The 23,112-nt window shown below is 47.6% G+C and overlaps 1 protein-coding gene across 8 annotated transcripts in view; it reads right to left on the bottom strand.

Annotated features, from left to right (window-relative positions):
- The window catches only part of PDE1C (phosphodiesterase 1C), a 364,388-nt gene that overhangs the window by 35,265 nt on the left and 306,011 nt on the right, over positions 1–23,112 (bottom strand). For all 8 annotated transcript variants that reach the window (XM_045827375.1, XM_045827378.1, XM_045827379.1 and 5 more), the window contains exons 13-17: positions 20,633–20,714; positions 16,972–17,092; positions 16,295–16,470; positions 9,975–10,205; positions 3,279–3,356 (exon numbers count right to left, since the gene is read on the bottom strand). In XM_045827375.1, the coding sequence (XP_045683331.1) occupies positions 3,279–3,356; positions 9,975–10,205; positions 16,295–16,470; positions 16,972–17,092; positions 20,633–20,714 (688 nt within the window). The remainder of the gene's footprint in view (positions 1–3,278; positions 3,357–9,974; positions 10,206–16,294; positions 16,471–16,971; positions 17,093–20,632; positions 20,715–23,112) is intronic.

The raw sequence follows: 23,112 nt of genomic DNA, 5'->3' as shown, positions 1-23,112 counted from the left end.
ATGCCCAACGCCCGAGCCAAGTCCCCTCCCATCACCGTGGACCGCTCCTGTGTCCTCTTCCCTCTCTCCCCTCCCCCTTTCCACCTGGCAATCACCATACTGTTAATTGCATTTTCTTTCTTCTTTTGCTTAATCCCGTCACTTTTAACCTAGTCCCCTAACCCCTCTCGCCTCTGACAGCTGTCAGTCTGTTCTCTGTGTCTGTGAGTCTGTTTTTTCTATGTTGTTTGTTAGTTCATTTTGTTCATTAGATTCCATATATAAGTGAAATCATATGGGTTTTTTATTTCTCTAACTGGTTTATTTCACTTCGCATAATACTCTCCAGTCCATCCAAGCTGTCACAAAGCATGGAGTTCCTTCTTTCTATGGCTGTGTAGTATTCCATTGTGCAAATACACCACAACGTCTTTATCCACTCATTTACTGATGGGCACTTGGGCAGCTTCCAAATCTTGACTACTGTAAATAATACTGCTATGAACACAAGGGTGCACATAGTCTCTTGAATCAGTATTTCAGGTTTCTCAGATATACTCCCAGAAGTGGAAGTCCTGAATCAAAAGGCAGATCCATTTTTAATTTTTTCAGGGATCTCCATACTGCTTCCCACAGTGGCCGCACTAATTTACATTCCCAGCAAGAGTGCACGAGGGTTCCCTTTTCTCCACATCCTCGCCAGCACTTGTTTGTGGGTGTATTGATGAGAGCCATTCTGACAGGTGTGAGATGGTATTGCATTACGGTTTTAATTTGCATCTCTCTGATGATTAATGATGTTGACCATCTTTTCATGTGTCTATGGGCCCTCTGTATGTCCTCTTTAGAGAAGTGTCTATTCAGGTCCTTTGCCCATTTTTTTTTAATTAGACAGATTGTTTGTTCTCTTGGTGTTGAGTTATACAAATTCTTTATAAATTTTGGAAATTAACCCCTCATCAGACGTTTCATTCATTCTTTGCAGTCGGTCAGACAGTTAGTGCTGCAGTCGCCTGACAGAGGCGACACACGCGTGCACCGTGCTCACAAAGCCAGGATGTCGTTTACCCTTCAGCACATGCCCCTCCCTGTCTGCAGGGACTCCGCTCATTGGAGTTGGCGAATCATGGGCTCTGGTCCACTTTCCACTGATTTTCTTTCTAAATGCATACAATGTTGAACCTTCAGACCCCAGTGGGTTTGATCACACTGGGCACTGAACTGTGCTTGGGTACACCCTCTCAAAAATTAGAGCTGGTCACCATTGGTTCCCAGGGGTTGGGTCAGGGCTCGGGGAGTAGAGATAGTTAAATTGACCCCCATGGTCATCACATATAATAGGGCCTATTAAAAAAAGAATATTCAAAATGTATCTAGTTCTTACTAGAGAGTTTTTAAAAGTGAATACATCTACTAACCCACATACCATTTAAAACATTCCAAAGCAGATTGCTTTGATGACCAAGGGGGAAGGGGTACACAAGACTGCATCAGATTCTTTGCTAGTTCATGCCACCAGGAATTAGCTTTAGTGCTGGTAAAGATTCTGGGCTAAGACTACAGCAACTAAAGCTCAGTGATCCCAGTATTGATGGTACCAAAGCAGTGACAATGGCTGACGTCACCTTAGTCCATCAATGTAATTAAAATATGAAGTTGTTCACACCCTAGTCTGGGCACAAACTTGAAAGTGTATGAACACACCAGACCCCATCTGAAGCAGTGGAAGGGTGCAGTTACAAAGAGAAAGATGGACAGATGTCAGCAAATGTCTCTTCTCTATTTACTGCTGCTGTTCACCGCCCCATGGAAACAAGAATCCAGCTCACTAAACAATCAGGCCTTATACTTACTTGTATAATGGAACATAACATCCATCACCCTCCCCCCACAACACACACACACAAAAACCCTGCGTAATTATTTTAAATACTTGGAAGCAATGTGGCTAAAAAGGGCACAGGTGAAATAAGAGCGCTTAAGGAAGATAATAAAATTCAATCCCAATGCCCACATGACAACATTCTAATGGATATTTGTAGCACAATACAAAAATGTAACAAAATTCAAGACTCCATATTAAAGATCTGGGACTTGGCTTATTTTGTTTGGGCTTTTCACTGTAGGAATCCAGGTGGGCCAGGTGCTGGGCACCGGATGGGCGGGGTTTTCCGGTGACATGCTTAGAGCTAACACCGTTCACTGCTCTGCACTTTCTGGTTTGCGTTGCCTTGCCTGGGAGCTAATGATATACAGCACAGAGTCTCTGGTACTTGAACAAACTTCACCCCTACAGAGTCTGGTAAGAGGATTCTATATTTTCTCCATGTAATTAGTCACATGCCTTAGTCACAGTCATGGAAGGATGGTATGTTTACTAGGTAAGAGGTTTTCGTTGGCAAAACTTGGCAAAAAATTACCCACATGTGCTCTCCAGATAGTCTGTGATAAGACACTGGACTGAATTATTTGAATGGTCTTAGAAAACATTTTTGAGACTAATTTCCTGCATATGACTGTGTGTGAGAAGCTGTGTTCGAATGTCTTCCTACACCTCAACCTGACGACCAGCACCGGTTCCTCGATGGCATTCTCACCAAACTGGGCAAAGAGGACAGCGTAGCATCTCCTGCAGGGTCTCCAGGGAGACCCTGAGAGTCTGGGTGACAGTTCAAAGTCTGGAGGGTAATATCCTTTGACCTCTCAGGGCTGAGAAGGAGTGGGATGTTGTCGGCCAAGGTGCTCATGAAGCACATCACCAGGCGGTTCTAACTGGTTCTGGTTCTAACTGGTTCGGGGGTGCCACCCAGTGCTCTACAGCTGTGCCCCTTTGTCAGTGCGTGGGCCCCGGACATGAGGAAAACACCGAGCAGCACACTCCTGTGCTTGGTTCTGCCAACAGTAATAACTTATTGAAGGTTAAAAAAAATGAAGAAGCTGAAAACATGGAGCATTGCTCCTTTATACTGCACCATTTACGATCAGAGACTCACGTGCCATTCCATTATAATCAGCAAGTCCACAACCAACCTTTCATAAAGTTGACAGGGAAGAATGGCAATGGGAAAAGATAGTATAGAATGCATTTGGGATGGAGAAAGTATGGTGGAGAGGAAGAGATGCAACAATAATTTGTAAATTATTGGAAAAGGAATAACAGTGCTCCTTAAATATAGTGTTTTTGCAGGGTATAATATAAGGACATATTAACAACCACAACTTCAATTTCAGGTACAAGTCTAACAAGCTGGCATTAAATGGCACATTTATGGAAAACGAAATGAGAATTACGCCCTTACCGTCTGTTTTCTTTGAGTCATTCCCGACGTTGGACTGATCCTTCTTGTCTGCCTTATTTTTACCGTCTTTCAAGTCACCTACAAGTGAAACATGACAAAAACAGAATATGTAGACCCCTAAGGAGGGAATCATAAATATCCTTAAACCTGTCAAGATAAAAAAAAAAAAGGAAAAAAGTGCAGCATCCTTTGAGTCACGAGGGGGCACAGGTCTGAGTGTAAATACCCTCCAAACCACAGACTAGGTCCTGGAAATTAGGGTTGCAAGTTCCTGTTAACCAGGGCTGTAGTTTAGTCAACGGTGTTTATCCTCAAGAAGGCAATTCTACTTTGTTGTCAGGCTGTGCGGAGTGAGGAGAAGCCTGGGTTAAGTGTGAGTTACGGCAGTTAACGGCTTTTTAACTTTCATGTGCCTCAGTCTCCGTATCTGCAGGAGTGTTAGTGTCCACTTTGTAGGTGTGAAAACATACAAACACATTTCAAGTGTTGAGTGTGGTGACATCTGACATCACTCGATGACAGTTGTTATTGTTCTAAAACAGTTGTAAATGCCATTCTAATTAAGGAGTTTGTCGAAATGTAATTTGTAAAAGTTAAAAAACACAATGCGTACAAAAACTGAATGAAAATGGAAAAAAAATTTAAACTTATGAGGGAATGAATCAGATAGTAAGGAAGGTTCCAGAAGTATTTAAGGAACTGGGTATTTATAGGTATTTTAGAATTACGTTAAAATAAGATTGCTAGGTTAGAGACAAACCTGGTTATGTCCTACGAGTCCATAAAACCATAACCTTTGGGGTTATCTCCTCTACCAGCCAAAAATCTACAGATTAGCATACAGCTTCACAGTACCTGGGCTTGAATCAAATAGTAAGTGACAAAGTGAAACAAAGTCACGTTGTCCTAGAATAGGGGTCAGCAAATTATGGGCCCTGAGCATATCGGGCCTGCTCTCTGTTTTTGGAAATAGGGTTTTACTGGAACATGGCCACCCCGATTCACTTGTGTATTGCCGATGGCTGCTTTCGCACCGCAGGGGTGGAGCTGGGTAGCTGCACAGGAGACACACAAACCCACGATGAATACTCCCTGGGAAGGTCTGCTCGACAGTACGCCAGCGGGGCCCTGAAAAGGATGGCACCCTGTCCCCAGCATTATTCCTTCCAATTTTGGATGTTCTTCTTACCAAGTACTAACAGCTTTCTTTTTAGCCTAAATAAAACCAAGGATACGTGACCACTAAAATGCTGGTACTTACTGAAGCAAAAAGAACCTAATAATAATTGCAACCAGACAGGAGCAAGCAGGGCCCCAGATGTATCGATCTGTTTTGTTTTCTTTGTGCCAGGCAGTGTGCTGAATGCTTTGTAAGCATCACTCCATCCAATCTCATAACAAGCCCATTATGAAGGCACTGTTATTGCAAGGAGGCAGAACCATTCATGTTTAACTCACTAAATGATCAGTCTGCTCAATCACAAACTCACCGAATGACTGAGGATGTTTTTCAAGCTTGAGTTTTCCCTCCGCCACAGCCACCCTGTCACACACTGGTCAGTCCACGTGCTGAGGGCAGTGACCGCCCGCCTGCCAGCACTTCACACACTACCTCACCTCTGCCCGTGACCTTGCATGTGGGTCTCCCCCTGGCAGTGACGCTGCTCCTCTCGTCTACTGTAAACCTGACATTTGTCCAACAGTTTTGGACAAATGGCCAATTGATCTTTCTACAAAGTGATTTTGCTTAAATCAACTTGTAAAGAATTAACATGCAAATTAAAACCACAGTGAGATACTACTTCACACCGGTCAGAATGGCCATCATAAACAAAACAACAAACAAGTGTTGGAGAGGTTTTGAAGAAAAGGGAACCCTAGCGCACTGCTGGTGGGAATGCGGACTGGTGTAGCCACTGTGGAAAACAGCATGGGATTTCCTCAGAAAACTAAAAGTGGGTCTGCCTTTCAACCCAGCAATTCCACTGTTGGGATTATATCCTAAGAACCCTGAAACACCAGTCCAAAAGAACCTATGTACCCCATTGTTCATAGCAGCACAATTTACAATAGCCAAGTGCTGGAAGCAACTTAAGTGCCCATCAGTAAATGAGTGGATAAAAAAACCGTGGCACATTTACACAATGGAATACTACACAGTAGAGAGAAAGAGCTCCTACTCTTTGCGACAGCATGGATGGAGCTGGAGAGCATTATGCTAAGTGAAATAAGTCAGGCGGTAAGGGACAAATACCATATGATCTCACCTCTAAGTGGAACCTAATCAACAAAACAAGCAAGCAAGCAAAATACATCCAGAGACATTGAAATTAAGAACAATCTGACAGTCACCAGAGGGGAGGTGGGAGGGGATAATGGGGGAAGGGTTTTCAGGAACTACTATACAGTTCACATGGACAAAACCAAGGAGGGGGGTGGGTGGAAGCAAGGGAGGGAGGTGGGTTTGGTTGGGGTCGGGGGGAGTGGTGGGGGAAAATGCAGACAACTATAACTGAACAATAAAATAATAATAAAAAATAACTGATGTGAAACTCCCATCATCTCCACCGTATGGCAATGGAGGCCACAGCGTGAACAGAGCCATGCACCACGACACACGCAGGTGGGTCTGACTCTGCAGGCCGGGCTCCCAGCGGCTGCATTCTGCAGCTTCCCGATGACGCTCCAGATCTAGATTTCAAGCTTGTGTTGATGTTGCCATTTCCAAATGCCTTTGGCCTTCAGATTTATAAATGGTTATCTAAGGCGAATTCAAGACCACTTTTGGCTGAGGTATATTCTACAAAACAAGTACTTTTAATGAAATGTGACAAATCGTAAGCTAAGTTAGAAGCCGATAAACCCTCTACTTCCTCTTATTCTTCATTCTGAAACGGGAGGCACTGGCTGGAGGCATGGAGAGGAAGCGCAGGGCACAAGCAGGGGGAGTTCAGAGAAAGGATGTGGTCATTACCTTCTACCACCACCAATGGTCGAAAGAGATGAATTCCCCCCGAGGTACAATGACACAGGCCGTATACTTGCTCGTCCCTATTATAAGGAAGGAGGGATGGACTCGAGAGTCTTGAGCCTTGTAGTCAAACTAATTCCCTGCAGGAAAATGACCTTTCTGGACTAAATGAGCCTTCAGACCCCTAAAGCACTCTGCGTTAAGCCTTCCAGGTCGCCCAGGACTGCAGCTTTACCCACGGCTGTGGCAAGGTCAGGGTGTTTTCCAGCAGGAGTGGTTCAACCTGCCAGATGCTAGCCAGCAGCCCGCGCAGCAGCCCACCTTCCCCTCAGTCAGGGCTGGGGGCTCCAAGGCAGGGATAGGCCCCGAGGGAGACCAAAGCTTAGGAGATCCCATAATTGCTGCTGGGGGACCAAACCCCTAGGACCCCACTGGACCAGTGTCCCTCAGCTCTAACCTGGAATATCTTGGGCGGCCACAAAGGAGGGTGCCGGGAAAGTGACTCACACTTGTTTTATGACGTTCCTCGAACGAAACCCATTAGGTGGTTTCCCAAGGGTTGTATATGCAATGATGGCCAATGTGAGTTGTTCCTCAATAAGCAGGGCAAACAAAACAGCCTTCCTGTGCCCTTATAAATCATCTTAATTAGGCTGCTGTAGCACAGGCCTGCACCACCACCAGCCTTGCTGATTATTGCTCTAAATTGATTTCTTTTCCCACCTCTCCTTTTATACTTAATTTTTAAGGGAAATGGTGGACTTTCGCTCACTTTGGGGACTGTACACAGTTGTGAAATTCACCTGGCCCCTGCTTAGTTCCTTTCAGGCCCCCCAACCACCTTCAGAATCAATCACTGCCCCCTCTGGGTATTCGCTCATCCCCCTCTCGTGGAATCCACGGCCTCTTTGTGACCTGGAGGTTCGTGTCCATTGGCTTCTCTCCCTGCCCGGACCAGGGCTGGCAAACCACAGCCCGTGGGCCGAACCTGGCCTCGTTTCATGAGGCCCAGAAACTAAGAATGGTTTTTACCATTTTTAAGTGGTTATGGGGAAGAAAGAAGAATATGTCACAACATATGAAATTATATAGAAGTCAAACTTCGATTTTCATAAAGTTTTATGGGAACATTAAATGCTTGTGTATGACATGGGGCTGCATTCACACTGGGACAGAAGCACTGAGCGGCTGCCACGGAGACCGTGGGGCCTGCGAAGGCTGAAACATTTCCTGTCGGCCCTGTACAGGAAGAGGGCGCTGACCCCGGGAACAGACGGATGACGGGGGTCCTGGGGACAGCCGCTGAGCCCCGAGAGCTCGCCCATTTCTCACTCTCCCCAGCAGCACCGAGACGTGCAGCCGCAGGGACAGGCTGAGCGTGGAACACAGTCCTGGGGCTCACATAGACCCGAGTGGGACCTGAACGCCCTTCTTACTGGTTGCGTGACCTTAAGCAAGTGATCTAACCTCGCTGAATCTCAGTTTCCTCACCTGCAAAAAAACAAAATTAAAAAAAAAATCCATGGGAAAGATTGTACATACTGCACAGCACGGTCAGGATTTTTAAATGATTTACTGCACATGAAATCTCCCCCGAGCAATGTCTGGCATGTGGTAAGCATTCATTAAATGTGAGCGATACTATAACGACTGATTTTACTACGGGAAAGACATATTTAGCCCATGCTCCGAAAATAAACAAAGTAGAGGCGGAACACGTCTTGCCTCTCTCGCCAGCCTCCTCTGCTCCTCCTGTGTGAAGGACAGACTCACCCAGAAGCAGGAGCGGCTTGCACAGCTCGGCCGCGCCCCCATTTGTCCAGCTCCCGCCCCTTGGAAGCGTGCTTTCCATGGGGCATGCACCCTTTCTGCCACTCCAGAAGCAGCCTGCTGGGTGCTGGGTGAGAGTGGGGTGGAGGGTGTGTCCTGAGTCCGCCTGCCCTGCCCTGCCCTGCCAAGGTCTGGGTGGCCAAGCCCAGTTCGGAGCGGATGTCTGAGGAAGTCCGTGCGCTCAGCAGACTGAGCCCACGTTTTCCAACCCAGCTCCAGTTCTCGCGGAGCCGAGTTCTGTGAGCACCAGCTTTCTGAGTCTGGTGCCTCTGTTGGCTGATTCTGACCCAGGGAGGGGAAGAAATATTCCACAGAGCTCCCTAAAACTCCAACAGGGGTATCATAAATGCTTATTAAACTGAGCATAGTTTCTGGACTATGATGCACCTAAGTACAAAGCAAAGTAGCTACAAGCAGTTTCTGGAACCAGGCTGCCATCCTTGATGCCTACGGAGGTCATGGGGGTTACCTGAGGCGATTTATGCAACATCCTTGGAACTTGACATGGGATATTGTCAGTAATACAGGCATTAAAATATTGTTTCCTGATTACACATTTCTATATGTTAATTGGAAAAATAATTGAAGAGAGTTGTGCTGAGCACTTTGTACATATTAACCGTTTACCCAGGCTGCACAGAGCAGTAGCTGGAGGCCCCGGCCCCAGCAGGCAGGTAAGAGAACGACTGTGTAAGGAGAGAACTTGAAATCGCCCCTGGTGTAGAGTTAATAAACGCTATTTATTCTACTGTCGTCGTTTGGCTGTCATTGTTATTTCAAGCTCACAAGTGGCCCGTGTACAACTTGCAGAGAGAGCGGAAGGCTAAGGAGCCCAGCCGAGGCCACCGAGCAGTGAGAGGCACAGCTAGGACTTGAATCCAGGCGAGTCTGTTTCACTGCGAAACTCTGCTGCCTCAACCCAACACCGGGAAGCTCCGGAGACCGAACTTCCTGCCCTTCCCCAGACAAGGGAACCCCTTCCATGCCCCTGTGTCTTTAGCTGGGCGGGGGGGGGGTCCCGTGTCCCATCTGACCAGAAGACTTCAGGACTTCAAGACGCAGCTCGGACATCACCTTCTCTTGAAGCCTTCCTGATATTTACTCAGTCCCACAATCCTCTAATCCTGTAGCGCCCATGTCTCTTTCTACGCATCCCTTGGCACTCGTCAGCAATGCCACCACTGTCCCTTGCTCGCGGTGTCCTGGAATGACCTCCAAGAATGTCTACATCCCCTATGAAATCAAGGACTTCTGGTGGCTTTTCCATTTCTAAATCCCCAGTGCCCAGCACAGCGCCTGGTGCACAGTTGTTACTCAACAAACACTCACTGCATTAAATCAAAGGAACCAGCAACTGTTTGCACACCCCGGTTTGCCCGAGACTGTTCCAGTTTTACAACCGAAAGCCCTATATTCCAGGAAGCCCCTCACTCCCAGGAAAAGTGGGGTGGCCAGTTCCCCCAGTGCGTACCCTAATTCAGCTGCAGATACATGGATGTTTGGTATAGGAATAAGCCATCGGCAGACTGAGGCCCACCCTGCTAGGGGAGGGTGGACATGGGACACTGACCTTCCAGTCACCCTCTCTGGCCTGGGATCATTTGTAGTCATTTCCCCAGTGGGCACACAGGCACTGGTCAGTCTCCAGAACAACAGGGAAGGGCCCCAAAGGAATACATCTCCCCCAGCGAGAATGGCCCAGGCTGCTCCCGACTGGGTGATGATGACGGATCCACAGCCCAGGGAGGAGGGGCCAGCATCAGCTGGACTCGGAGGAAGCCCCGCCCTGTGAGCTATCCACCTCAGCAGGCACGGTGGTCCACCAGCCTCCACTCACCATTCGCCGCGTCATTAACACCCCGACGAGAGCCCTTCCCCGGGGCAGTGCCACTCACCATTCCGTTGCTTTTCTCCCGGCGACTTCTCCGCTTTGGAGTTTTTCCTGTGAGAGTTGCCACCTTTGTTGGGGCCTTTCCCGTTGACTTGACCCTGAGCTGCCCCGGACGTCTCCTTCCCAGCCCCGCCCGTCGCGCCGTCCTCCGCCTGGTTCTTGGCTTCCGTTTCCTTCTGCTTCTCCTCGGCCGCCAGGCGGGCCTTTTCCTCGGCTTCTTTCTTGGCCTTCTCCTCTGTGTCCAGGCAAGACGGGCAAGGCATGGAGAAGATAAAGAGAGGTCACGCCATTAGGAGAATTGCATCTTTGCCCCAAAACTACTATTAGCACTGGCAATAATACACTAATATGACCTAAGTTGCTACTGGGGTGTTTTGGGTTTACCTTTCACAATGGCATTTATATTCAAGAAATAAATAAAGTTGGACCATAGTTACGTTGTTGCTGGAATCAGTGGGTTAGAAGAGGGGATGGGGAAAGTAATAATCCTAATAAGCAATAAAGCAATATTGTACCTCTCCTGCCCTTCCGTGGGCCTGGCTCACATGTGCTCCTGAATGCAGTATGAGATTTTCATTCATCCTGTCCTTGACTCACCCATCCGCCCACCCAAACCCATGCCCTGGCCTCACCCCAGACAAAACAAACCAGATTCTGCAGGCAGAAGAGCAAAACGAGGATATTGTAAAAGCTCTCCAGATGATTCTAACAGACAATCAGGGTCAACAGGCAGCGATTTAAGTTTAAATGATTGCCATGTGATATTCTGTGACATTCTACTTTCCCAACAGGATGTATTTTTAATTTATAATGAAAAGGTAAAGAAAGATGTCTTTACCAAACAACATAACTATGTGCATGTATCGTGCACTATGTGTTCTGACGTCTGTAGTGCCTTCTGTAGTAGTCAGACGCTACAGAGTAGAAGAATGGACTTGCAGAAGCAGATGGTGAGCTGGCATGCTCTGCAGCCCGCAGGCCACAGAAGACCTGCTAGAATGCTCATCCAGACTTCCTCTTGTCCTTCCGCAGTGCCCCAAGGACAAAGGTCAGATGTCACCTCCACCCCGAATCCCCAGGGCTGGGTAGAGCAGCTGACACACAGCAGATGCTCGCGGAGCGTGTGTTGACTAGATGACGTGTACACGGTGGGTGTGACTCATCCTCTCTGCCAACGAGCCCGCCTTGTCCGTATTCTAGCTTCAGCCATCCAGACCGGTGTAAAGGACAGAAAGTGTGCACACGCCAAGTCTCGTCCTGACGGGGCTAGCCACCGGACGTACACTGGTTTCCTTACCCACTCACGGGGTGGGGAAACACGTGTCTGTGCTTACCGTGCAGAGGGGGCAACCGCGGCTGGGGGAGGAGGACTCACTCACAAGATAAAAAATAATGTATAACCCCCTCACAGAGCCTCCACTGAAACTGTGGCGCACTGTCGGCATTCAAAACACTCCCAAGTCAAACATGACGATGGTTAAAAACCGAAGACGTTCAAGTCTGGTTTGCTGCGAAAGAGCATCCAATACTATCTGAGCAAGAGAAAGTCACTTGACAACTGAGTCAGACCAATTTTCTCCGGGAAATCTAGCAAAAATATGAAAACTGGACAGGGGGCACATTTCAGAAACAAATCTGTTTTTTGCTTAACGACAGCTGACAGCAGGCAATTAATATTTAAATTAACAAACGGTGGCCCTCATGACATCAAAATCAACTACAGGATTCCCTTCCCTGCAGCAGTCTCGTTCCACGAGGGCGGCTCCGCCTCACCCCTCACTTCCTCCTCTTCCGCTTATTTCTGCAATGTCTGATGTTAGCGTGATCGGCCATCAGCACTCAGAGTGATGCCACTCACTCTGAAGTAGACAGAAACAAGCGTACACTTCAGTATGAAAAAAGAAATTAAATCAACAGGAGACAGGTGTGTTCCACTGTAATCAGATTCCCTTATATTTTCAGGGTGAAATTATTAATATACATAAAATTGTTCTCCAGTGAGAAAGAGTCGGCGTAGCACAATTAATTTCTATGTGCTAACAGGTCTCTGCAATGGCACAGGCGCAGAGAATTAAATTTGTGGGTGTTAGACTTGACATCCTTGGCACCCCCAGGCTCCTGGCTAGCAGAAAGCCAACGTGTAGGTCAATCCCAGTTCAGACAGTCAGGGATGTGACTCCTTCTGAAGTTGCCAGATGCAACCAGCTAAAGAGTTCAAGTGGGGCAGAGCCCTCCGCATCCATAAATCACAATCCTCCCAAGAGCTTCTTCCATCCCGCGCTGAACGTCCGCGCAGTTTCGGAGAGATACATTGATTTCTTCATTCAATTTGCCTTCCTGGATAATGATGCTATAGGTGCTTGGTTAAAGCAGTATGGGGCTACTTATCCCTTGGTATCATTTTCTGAAATGACTAAACTATTTACAAACAGAGAGAAACTACTTACTGAAAAAATAACCAAAATACTATATGAGTTTTGAACTCTCAGCTATGTACAATGACAACAGAAAGATACTTCCAGAAATCTAAGGACACAGGAGGTATCCCCAGCCCCCTTCTGAAAGTAGTAGCCAAAGACGTGCTCCAGATGACAGAAAAATTCAATATTAAAAACTTAAGAATGAGGAAAATACACTGTTCAATAAAACTAGTAAACCTTAGTGTTTAAAAATAATTATTGCCAAGCTAGAAATAAAACTTGATGCAAATATTAATAACAATATTAAATCATAAGTTAATTATAAGATAACAGTTTGCTTATAGTCACCTAGATTGAAAATTTCATACTATTTCAATAAAAATTAGTGGATATGAAGAAAATAAGTAAAAATTTACTAAACTCAGCATTTGTGAGAAGTGTCACTACACACTATTTAGTATTTACATTTATTGAAACATATCGCAATAAAAATATAATGGTAATGTCTAGTAAAATAGAAATAGGATGTATTAAAAAAAAAGAAACAAAGTTAAAAAGCATATAGTAAATGGGTAGGCCAGAAATTGCAAGACATTTTGTCACCTGAAGAATTACTATCCTTAATATGTAAACAGCTATTATAAATCAATAATAAAAACATTACCATCTTAATAGGAAATAGGAAAGGGGAAAATATAGGAAAACAGGTATTCTCACTATACTACTACTGGGAGGGAACATAGGCTTAAAAAAACTTTCTGAGAAAAAGTTGCTAATAGATATCAAGCTTTAAATTTTTTTTCATTTACTTTGACGAAATAATTCCAAGTGTAGAAATTTATCCTAGACAAATAATCAGAGGCAGGCGCAGAGACTCTGAACCTGCATCTTCACCGTATCGAAGAGCTGAAAACAGAATGTGCAGCAGGGCGATGATTCCGCTGTGGCGTCTAAATGTGCAGGTAACCAAATGAAAAAAGGATCACATCAGCATTTCAACAAGAGTTGCATCTGGCTAGAGAGATTGTGATTGCTATTTACTTCTCTCTATATATTTTAATGTATAGATCAGCATTATAACCTACATACATTAATGTATGTAATGTAAACATACATTATTCTTACACTAGAAAAAAAAAGGTTTAAAAAGTATTAAATAATAAATGGAAAATTGGCAACACTGATCAGACCTTTGAAGTATTACACCCATACATGTTTGTTTGGGAAGAATGATTTTTCAGCTGTAGGAGCGATAAAAAATACTGATGTAATCTTTCCCAATAACTATGTGTTCTGGCCTGCCTAGCTTTGTAAATCACCTTGATTAATAAAACCACGACTTTGGATCCAATCCCGTTTCTGATCAGTTTAATAACCACATATGTTCCAGTGCCCCCCACAGGGAAGCTTTCGTGAAGTCAGGGTTTTCTACAAAAAGAACAGCAAGCAAAGCGGCCTGGGATCAGTGAGCCAAACCGATGACTAAGGGGAACACAGACGCAAACTGGCGTTTCTTAACACCCGTCGCCGGTTGCCAGCGTTGCTGGGAGGCTGAGATGCTCTAAAGTGGTATCAGTTACACATTTGTATTTTACCACCGTCATCTTCACTTTGCACTTGGCCTTCCTTGCCATTCACAGGCACTAGCCATGCTTCACAAACACACATGTAATTTCTGCTCTTTGCATCAGCTTTGTGATGGGTATTATCATCCCCCAGATGGAATTTTCTTGGAGAATCTACCTGCATTTGCCAAAGAGCAGTAGGCAAGTGGAAATTCAATTCTCCCTCACCCCACTAACTGGAGTTCGCTTTGCCAACCAAAGGATCCTCCCACAAAAGACACACAACCTGAGCTCTGTTCTCCCCGTTCCTTGTTTCTAAACACTGTGCACCACCTTCCTCCAGGTTGCTGCAAACCCTGGCCACACGATGCCCTCCCAGACACCCCAAGCAGGATCAGGGACAAGGCAAAACAGCCTAAGCACGATCTCTATCAGCATCTCTAATAGATTTAAAAACTATTAGCTGTTTATGTTCCTGTCCTTTTTAAACGGCCAGTTCTCCCTGGTAAAGAAACTGTCTACTGCTCCCCCAGGTGATTAGTTGCAGGAGGTAATTTTAGTAAGCCAGATAATTGCAAACAAATGACTTTGAAGCACTGCTTTCAATGGCGTGTTGTCAGGGACTGGGGTTTCCAGTGTGATGAGTGTAACTGGTGACAAGTGAGAGCTTGGAGCGGCTGCCGCTGCTGCTGGTGGAGCCTGGACCGTGAGAATGGGCTACAGGAGGCTCCTTCTAAAATACGGAAGCGGCGTTCGCTCCTCCAACATTTGTCCTGAAATAAGGGTCTCATGATGCCTTCAGGGCACCATGAACGTAAACCCATCGCCCCACCTGAAAGGAGCAGCCGCCCGGAAAGGACTTTGTGGACAAGTCACAGGGACTGGGCTTTGGGTCACTCCAGCTCCTAGGGAGGCCTCCTCTCTCCCACACTAGCAGCAGCCCCCGATGTCCAGCACCCGAGGGACTGAGACAGCCAGCCCTGCTCTGCCAGCCCCTCCTCCCTTCCGCCCTGCTGCGCAGACCCCGGGAGATGAGAGTACGGAACATCGCATTTGGGGACACAACCCACCTCGCCTGCAGTGGGTCTCTCGGGGCTCGTGGGTACAGCGACAAGTTCAAGGCCTTGACTGAACTGCCTGAGCTGCCATTCTTCCTTTGAAAGAGACTCTGTAGCGATGTCCCCTCCCCCCAGGGGACTGTGAGCTTTGATGGCAAGGAAGTCTATTCCTCATCGCCTTCACTCCTGGCACAGAACCTGGCACCTAGTGGGTGCTCCACAGATGTCAGCACAAGATGGCTGCCGTGGGAGGCAAGTCCCCAGAAATCACTGGGGTCAGCCCCTTCACTGAGCACCAAGAGCCATCTGCACCCCGGAATCGGGCCTCCTGGCTTCATACACCTCCTCTCGGGGATGCGCCCTCACCTAGACTACGGCGTGGGTGTGCAGTGTGTGCTGATCCTGTAGAACACGCTCCCCAAACATAAACGCACGTGTGAACACATGCACCCCAGCTTCCAAGAAACACAGAGGACAGTCGTCGTTCTGTGTATTGTACCAAGAGTCACGGCTTTTCTGATCTGAATTTGGATGATGTTTACTCCAGCTAATTACTGTTCACGTGCAAGTTACCTTCATCTCGGAAGATCAGTCTGAATACTGAGAAGGGAAATCGTGAACATGAAGGCAAGATCAACATGCATGTAAGAAAATTACAACTCCTGCTGTCCCAACACGGTGGCTGAGGCAGCTATTGGACAGGCTTTGCTTAAATGAAAGGGGGAATAGAGGCCCCATAGCTGTGCCGCACGATGTGGAATGAGAAACCCAGGGCGATCTAGCAGAAACCAAGAAGGAGCAACACCCGTCCTCTGCAGAGTCTTCAGACCAAGAGCAGTTTAGTCCCAGAGCACAAAGGTCGTGCGTGGAGGTCTGCATGGTTCCCTGTGCACCGAGTTTTGGACACACCGAAGCTCAAAAGAGGGGGGAGGCCTCTTCACAAATTGGCAGGTACGGAATAGTCACAGGGCTGTGAAGCTCAGCCCAGGGAATACAGTCAATAATATTGTAATAACGGTGTGTGGTGCCAGGGGGACCACTTGGTAAATTACACAACTGTCTAATTACCATGCTGTACACCTGAAGCTAATACAAAACGATACTTAATGTCAGGTGTCACTGCGGAGTGAAATTTAAAAAACAGGGCAGATGCTAACACTGAGCAATCCGAATCTCTATCCTGAGCTCCCGCTTCACCTGCAGCGCCCGTAAGTCAGGACGGCACTGCCTGTGACGTGAGTGGGTGCTGCGCGGTGCGGACAGGTCCCCCGGACGGGTTACCTTTGGGCACCTTGGCCCTCCACCGCTCCCGGTTGACGTGCACCACCTCGGTCCAGGTGACTTTGAAGTTCTTGCAGTCGACGGGGATGACGGAATTGTTGACCGGGGCGCTCCCTTCCGAGCCAGCGCTCTTGACAGCCGACCGCTTCGCGTCTGCCGAGCTGAGGCTGTTCAAACTGGGGGACGAGAGGAAAAGCACACGCACGGAATCAGCCTGGCGAGGTGGGCCGGAAGGGGAGGGTTAGCGCTTGAAAAACGTGTGCCCATGGTTAACACTCATCGAGTCATGACCCTGAAACTCCCGGGTCCTGACGGGTCCGCATCTTCCCAGATGAAGGAGCTGAGGCACCGTGCCTGGGATCGCACAGCTAATGAGCAACGGGATCGGGATGTTTAAACCTGCCAGAGCAGAGACAGAACGAGCACGGGCAGAGATGCCATCCTAGGTGCCGGTCAATCATCAGTTAGACCATGGCCGCCCCTTTACGGACCAGCCCAGAGGGCAGCAATGGTATAATTTCAACTCGTCTGAGGAAAGGAGGAGGCAGACACCTCCCTCGTAAGAAGGAGGTAGGGCAAACGTCACTATGAAATACACCCCCGCGCCCTCCAGAAGAAGAACTCCATCTTCACGGACAAGCCAAGCTGGCCCTCAGCCCTCAGCCCTCCCCACTGACCTGGAACGCCGCTGCCCTGTCCCGCCGGCCGGGGAGGCTTCGTCGATTAACGGATTCACGATCTTTTCGGTCATGTCCGTGAGCACGGTGAAGGTGGGCTCCACGATGAAGTCGATGAAGCCTGCGGAGAAACGACGTTGCTCCAGAGAAACAGCACAGTAGCGTGGGCCTCTCCGCTCTTCCCCAAGGAAGCTGCTGCGGCCTAGCTTTTGCAGTTCCCCTGCACAGGCGCTTCCGATCAGAGCATGAGAGGGCAGGCCGGTCGCAGTCACTTAATATGCACTCCTTCATGTGAATATCGTGACTCAGCTCTGTTTCTCCTACAGAATTTCCCTGACTTTTTTTTTTAGTAGATAGCTCAATAAAGTGCCGAAAAATACGGACTCAACATCCTCTCTGCAACACATTGTTGCATGCGCAGTTAGGTGTAGTTGTACATATATAACAGTTATACGCAGTTCTGATAGGCACTATCTGCCTGCCCTCGGTTTATAGGGGAGATTAAATGGGTGCAAAAGTGGCCACGAGCATCTATACGGAGGAGATGCCCAAATAAAGGTCTCTGGGAAGGTAAGGGAGAGAGGGTACTTTCCCTCCTACTGAGAGGGCTGCAAACAGCTTTATGGAGGTTGTGACGTTTGAGCTGAGCCCTAAGGCTCAGGGAAGGGGGTGGGGTAAACAAAGTGGCAAGGGTGGGAGAAACTGCAGGATGTGTCTGAGGAATGACTGGGGCTTCAGGATCCTTTTGGAGTCGGGCAGGGAGAGCCTGGGAGGGCAGGTCATCACCCACTCAGCAGTGTGTGGCTAAAAGGTTGGGACCTCGATGGGCAATAGAAGCCCCTGGAGATGTTTGGGCAGCAGCATAATAAGATTTTTAAAATGTTCTTTGGGACAATTAATCTGACAAGATGAATGGGAAGAAAGAGGGCAGGAGGGTCCCTGCCCTCCTGCTGGGCTGGGAAATCATTTTCGAAGCTGCAACAGCTCAAAGGAAAGGTAAGGGGGGTGGGATCCAGTCCCACCAGAAGTGGGAAGTCAAGACACACAGATATACGTGCACAGCCCCCGGGGGTGGGCACTGCCCCTGGGTGGGGCCTGTCGGAGACCCCCCACAGCACAGCAGGGGGAACATGGAGGATTGGGGGGGGGAGTGGGAGGCTGGGGAGAAGGGCGGTGGGCTCAGTGTGAGCTCAGCGGACTCTGAGGTACGGGGACACACCTGGATGGGAGGGGCACACAGAGTGGGAAGAAACAGAGCTGGACACTGGGCGAGAGGTCAGATCTGGAACCGCACCCGTGGGAGATGACCATGCCAGGGAGGTAGTTGAGGTTGGGCTACCGTGACTGTCTAACAACTCAAAGATACCCCTGGTCCTGTGACACATCGGGAGAAAATATACATCCGGGCACTCCTGGTGGTAATTCCTAACACTGCCACGTGAAATGTGGAAGGAAATGAAATGCCGATCCAAGGGATACAGTGTTTGGAAACATACAACCACTTATTTGGCTTTCACAATGACTGAGATAGAGGTGATTCTGGCACTGAATGCCCAGCGGTGAAGAATGCTGAAAGTTCTACAATGTAACTGGCAAAACAAGAATTGTTTCAATCAAATACCCATAATATCCTAATAAGGAAACACTGATAGTCAATTTTGAATTGTACTTAATTGCAGTATAATTTTTTAAAAGATTTTTAAAATTTATTTTTAGAGAGGGGAAGGGAGGGAGGAGGAGAGGGAGAGAAACATCAATGTGGGGTTGCCTCTTGTGTGCCCCCTACTAGGGGCCTGGCCCACAACCCAGGCGTGTGCCCTGACTGGGAATTGAACTGGCGACCCTTTGGTTCACAGGCCAGCACTCAGTCCACCGAGCCACACCAGCCAGGGCAAACTACAGTATAATTTGAAACTGAAACTGAGTATTTGATGACACCATTTCACCGTTTTTTTTCTTACTAGTTAACCTCACCTGTGTCCAAATCAGAAAGAGCTCATCAGCTGTCCCTCCAGCCCTTATAAATGGTACCATGGTCCATCCACTTAATCTGACGTGCTGGCTTTACCCTAGCTCCACATACAGCCGAACCCTCGACCTCGTGTATGCCACTGCTCCCCTGGAGAGTCCCTGGACCACCTGAGTTCCGACTCTCCTGCCCTTCTCGGTCACCCTGCAGGAGGTTCCCCACTGGGTCCCCTGACCCTTGTCTCACACAAACCCTCCACCTAACCCTCCACGCTACTGACAGAGAGGTCTTCCTAAAAACAGGCAAACTTTTCCTTTAAAGGGCCAGGTAGTAAATATCTAAGTTCTAAGGGCCATCTCTCTGATGACTCCCTCTCTCTGCCACTGTCTACAAAAGCAGCCATCGACAACATACAAAGGAAAGAGCTTAGCTGTGTTGTAATAGAATTTTATTTACAAGACCAAGCGGTGGGCCAGATTGAGCCCATCAATTTATTACAATTTATAGCCTTACTTAAAATGCTTTAGAGATGCCCTCTCTTCCTGTGGGGAAGGATAAAGCATAGGCTATTCTTTACGTAACCTGTAATCTGGGCCTGATTTTCTTCCCCAAACATGCCCCTCCCTTCATTCTACTCTACCCACTGTTCCAACCCCAGGGAACTGTTTGCAATTCCCAGGCCACACGAGACTGTTTCGAATTTCCCTGCTTAGCATACGCCCTTGCCTGCAATGTCCTTGCAGCCACCCAGCACACCGCTCAGGCGCGTCTCCATCTGCCCAGTCACTGCCTGCTCCTCTCTCTCGGGGCTCGGCTCGAACATCACTCGTCAACAAGTCTTCCTGGGTCTCACGATCCGCACACTCTGTCTTGTACCCAAATGGGCAATGTACGAAACCCTACCCCAACACCGGAACACTCTGACAGACTTAGTTTCCTAACACCCACCCGCCACCCAAGAAGGGATCCACATCTCTGAGAGCAGGCACCACGTACAATTTGTCTTTGTTTTTAGAACATCTGTTGCCGTGCCTAGCAGTGCCCTGCAGCTACCGGGGGCTCCATATATTACTATGGAAAAAAATGAAGAAGTATCCAAAACATGAGTAGAAAAAAATATCGACCCCTCTAAGGTGGCACTGGGACGCTCCATCATATCTGAGGGTTTTGATAATGCACATCTATTATGGTTCTTGACAGTGCAAAAGTTACCCTCACCAAAAAGGAAAGGGTGCTGAAAAGTTTTCAGGAAGCAAGGGAGGGAGGAAAGGAGGGAGGAAAGAAGGGAGGGAAGGAGGAGACATTTAAAAAGAGCTACTGCTGGAAGGAGGGTCCTGCAGGAGAGGGGGTTGCCCTGGAAACGGCAGGAGGCAGCATCCCTGAGAAGTGCAGCGGAGACTCCCCACACTGCATGGGAAACAGGCTTCCTGCCACTGATTCTTACCATCGCCTCGGCAAGTTGAGGCCTCTTTTCTTGGCAGAAAATGATGGTGAGAGCCACGTCCCTGTCTAGTCTCCAGGGGGAAGGATGGGGAAAGCAGCTCTGTCGACCCTCCACCCCAAGCCAAACCGGAAGCATGGCACAGCTGAACGGAGCTGGGTTCCCGGCCAGAGGATCCCCGGGAGCCTCTGGCCTTGCGTCTGGACGCCCTCTCCGCTTTCTCCTTCTATCCAAACCTGGCAAACACGTACCTACTTGCGACTGAGCAACCATGGTGGACTTCCGGTCACACAGAGGAGAAAAAGGCAGCCCCAACTCTGCTTCTCTGTCACCCTAGAAAAACAGGGGACCACAGTCAATTAAGAACGGTAGGCTGAGCCACTCAGATTTTATATAGCAACTTCAGCTGCCACGAAGGCCAGTGGCCTTTACTTTAATTAGTACCATTACAGTATGTGATCAGTCCTTATGGGGCCTGCTTCTGTGCACAAAAGACACCAAGAAGCAGAGGCCCTCCAGGAGTGGTCACTCCATTCAACTGCAGAGGCACGTGCTGAGGGGCAGAAAGCCTCACCAGGCAGTGACGGGTCCCCCGAGGACGGGAACAAAAGCCACGCGTTCTGTGGCCTAGAGCCGCCAGGCAGTCAGAATCGCGGGGTGTTTCCCAGTTGTCTTGTGCTGACACCCGTGGCCTTTCTGGAGCCAGAGACTCCCTCCCAGCTGCGGGCAGCGTTCAAGACACAGATTCAAACGGCCTGACTGAATTTCTTCTCCGTGTGCTTCCTAAAACCAGACACGGCGGGGCCGGTGCTCCCGGGCTCTTACCCACCGGGCTCAAACCACAGCGAAACATGGTCCAAGAAAGCAGAGCAGTAAATAAGCACCTGTGTTTGCCCCATTAGACGACCATAAAACATGATTTGCAGTCTCACCAGAAAGCATCGCTATAATAAGCAAGAGCTATGGAACATCTACATAATGATGGAGATGGTTTTTAAACATCTTAACCAGAAGCTCAACACTTTGGTCACACACTGTGAGGAAAAGGCACCTATGTCACCCTCTGAAAGCAGTGACACTGTGCTGATTCATTTTATTATGGGAGAATCGGCTTAGGTTAGCGGGTACTGACTTGGGCTGGAGCCTGGCCTTCCCCCCACTAGCTGTGTGGTCAAAGGAAGTTGCCTTTCTCTCTCTACATTTCAGTTTTATGATCTGTAAAATGTGGGAGAATAATCCCCAGCTCATGGGGTTACAATGAGGATTAAATGAGACAATGTATGCAAATAAACAAAAAAGAACTATGGTTGTCTCCCAATGAGTATGTCATGTGTAAGTCGAGACTGAGAAGCATTGAGTGAATTTGCACATCGAATACACTCTGATTATAACAAATACCGCCAATAAATTGATAGTAAATAAAGAGTATATTTATTTACAACTGGTTCAAAAACCAGGCCTGGTTCAAAAACAATGCTCCTCCTTCCTAAGGCAGGTTACCAAAGAGAAAGAATGCTGGTTCTCACCCACATCTATTGAAAGGAACGAAAAGAAATGGGTGTCCAAGGAAGCTGAGCAGTGGGGTCACAGTGGGTGCTGGAGACACCCAAGGGTCTCAGCAAGGGTCCTGAAGGGGCTCGGTTCCTTCTGCACCCTCCTCTATACAGACACCCACGGGACACAGCGGCTCCTCCGTTTCCGAGCACACTTTGCAGAAAGCTGCTCTCTCTCTGCCCAGGGACATGGTAAAAATCATTTCCTCCCGAGCTATTTCTGCTGGAGCAGTATGAACAGGCAGAAGAATATTTACAACGTGCATTGCAGCTGCGCAGTGGCATAGCTCAGCCCATGCTCACTCCCCCCGGAGCAGGGGGACAGGCTGTTTCCTTGGTGCGTTTTCATGGGCGTGGTTTACTGGTTTATAAGAAGGGGTGGTGAACACTAGCCACTTGATTATTAAGATACAAGCATTTTTTTTTTAGTATGAGAAGTTGTGTTCATTTTTTAGAAAAATGTATTGAATGTATCAGGGTGACACTGGTTAGTAAAATTATATAGGTTTCAAGTAAACAATTCTATAATATATCATCTGTAGATTGTGTGTGTGGTCACCACCCCAAGTCAAGTCTCCTTCCATCACTATTTACACCCCCCTTTACCCTCTTCTACTTTCCCTTCACCCCGCTTTCTTTCCTTCTAGCATTCACTGGGATTTTATTACTGAAAAACTGCATGTTAACCAGCTTATCCCACAAACTTGCCCACACCCGCATCCACCTAACACATACATCTTGGGATTTCATTGAGCGGAGTCCGTTCGACTATTAAAAGCCTATTTTAAAGTAGTGGTTATTGGATTCCCTCTGGAGGACATACATCTATGAATTAAGGAAAAATGTGGAAAATAATATGAAAAAATGTACTTCTACAGGTAAATCCAACTTGATTGATAAAATATTTTATGACCCTATAACTACTAGCCCTTGTGGAATTATTCATGCATTTCCCTCTTTACTAAAGAGGTCAATATTTTCGACCCATGATAGATGAACTTTTTAAATGATATATGAAATATCTAAATGACATAATTAATAAGGTAAATGCTCCTGGTGTTCTTTGAATTCTCTACTCCACAAATAAGAAATAAATCTATTTCTCAAGCGCTATGAACATTCACAAAAATTGATTGCACAGTCAGCAACAAACCAATCTCACGGTAAAATCCAAACAC

This window comes from Phyllostomus hastatus, unplaced genomic scaffold (assembly GCF_019186645.2).
Source record: "Phyllostomus hastatus isolate PE091 unplaced genomic scaffold, TTU_PhHast_1.1 phas_scaffold_78, whole genome shotgun sequence".
Lineage (NCBI taxonomy): Eukaryota > Metazoa > Chordata > Mammalia > Chiroptera > Phyllostomidae > Phyllostomus > Phyllostomus hastatus.
The sequence above is the reverse complement of the archived record's forward strand: the minus strand, read 5'-3'. Positions and strand labels throughout refer to the sequence as shown.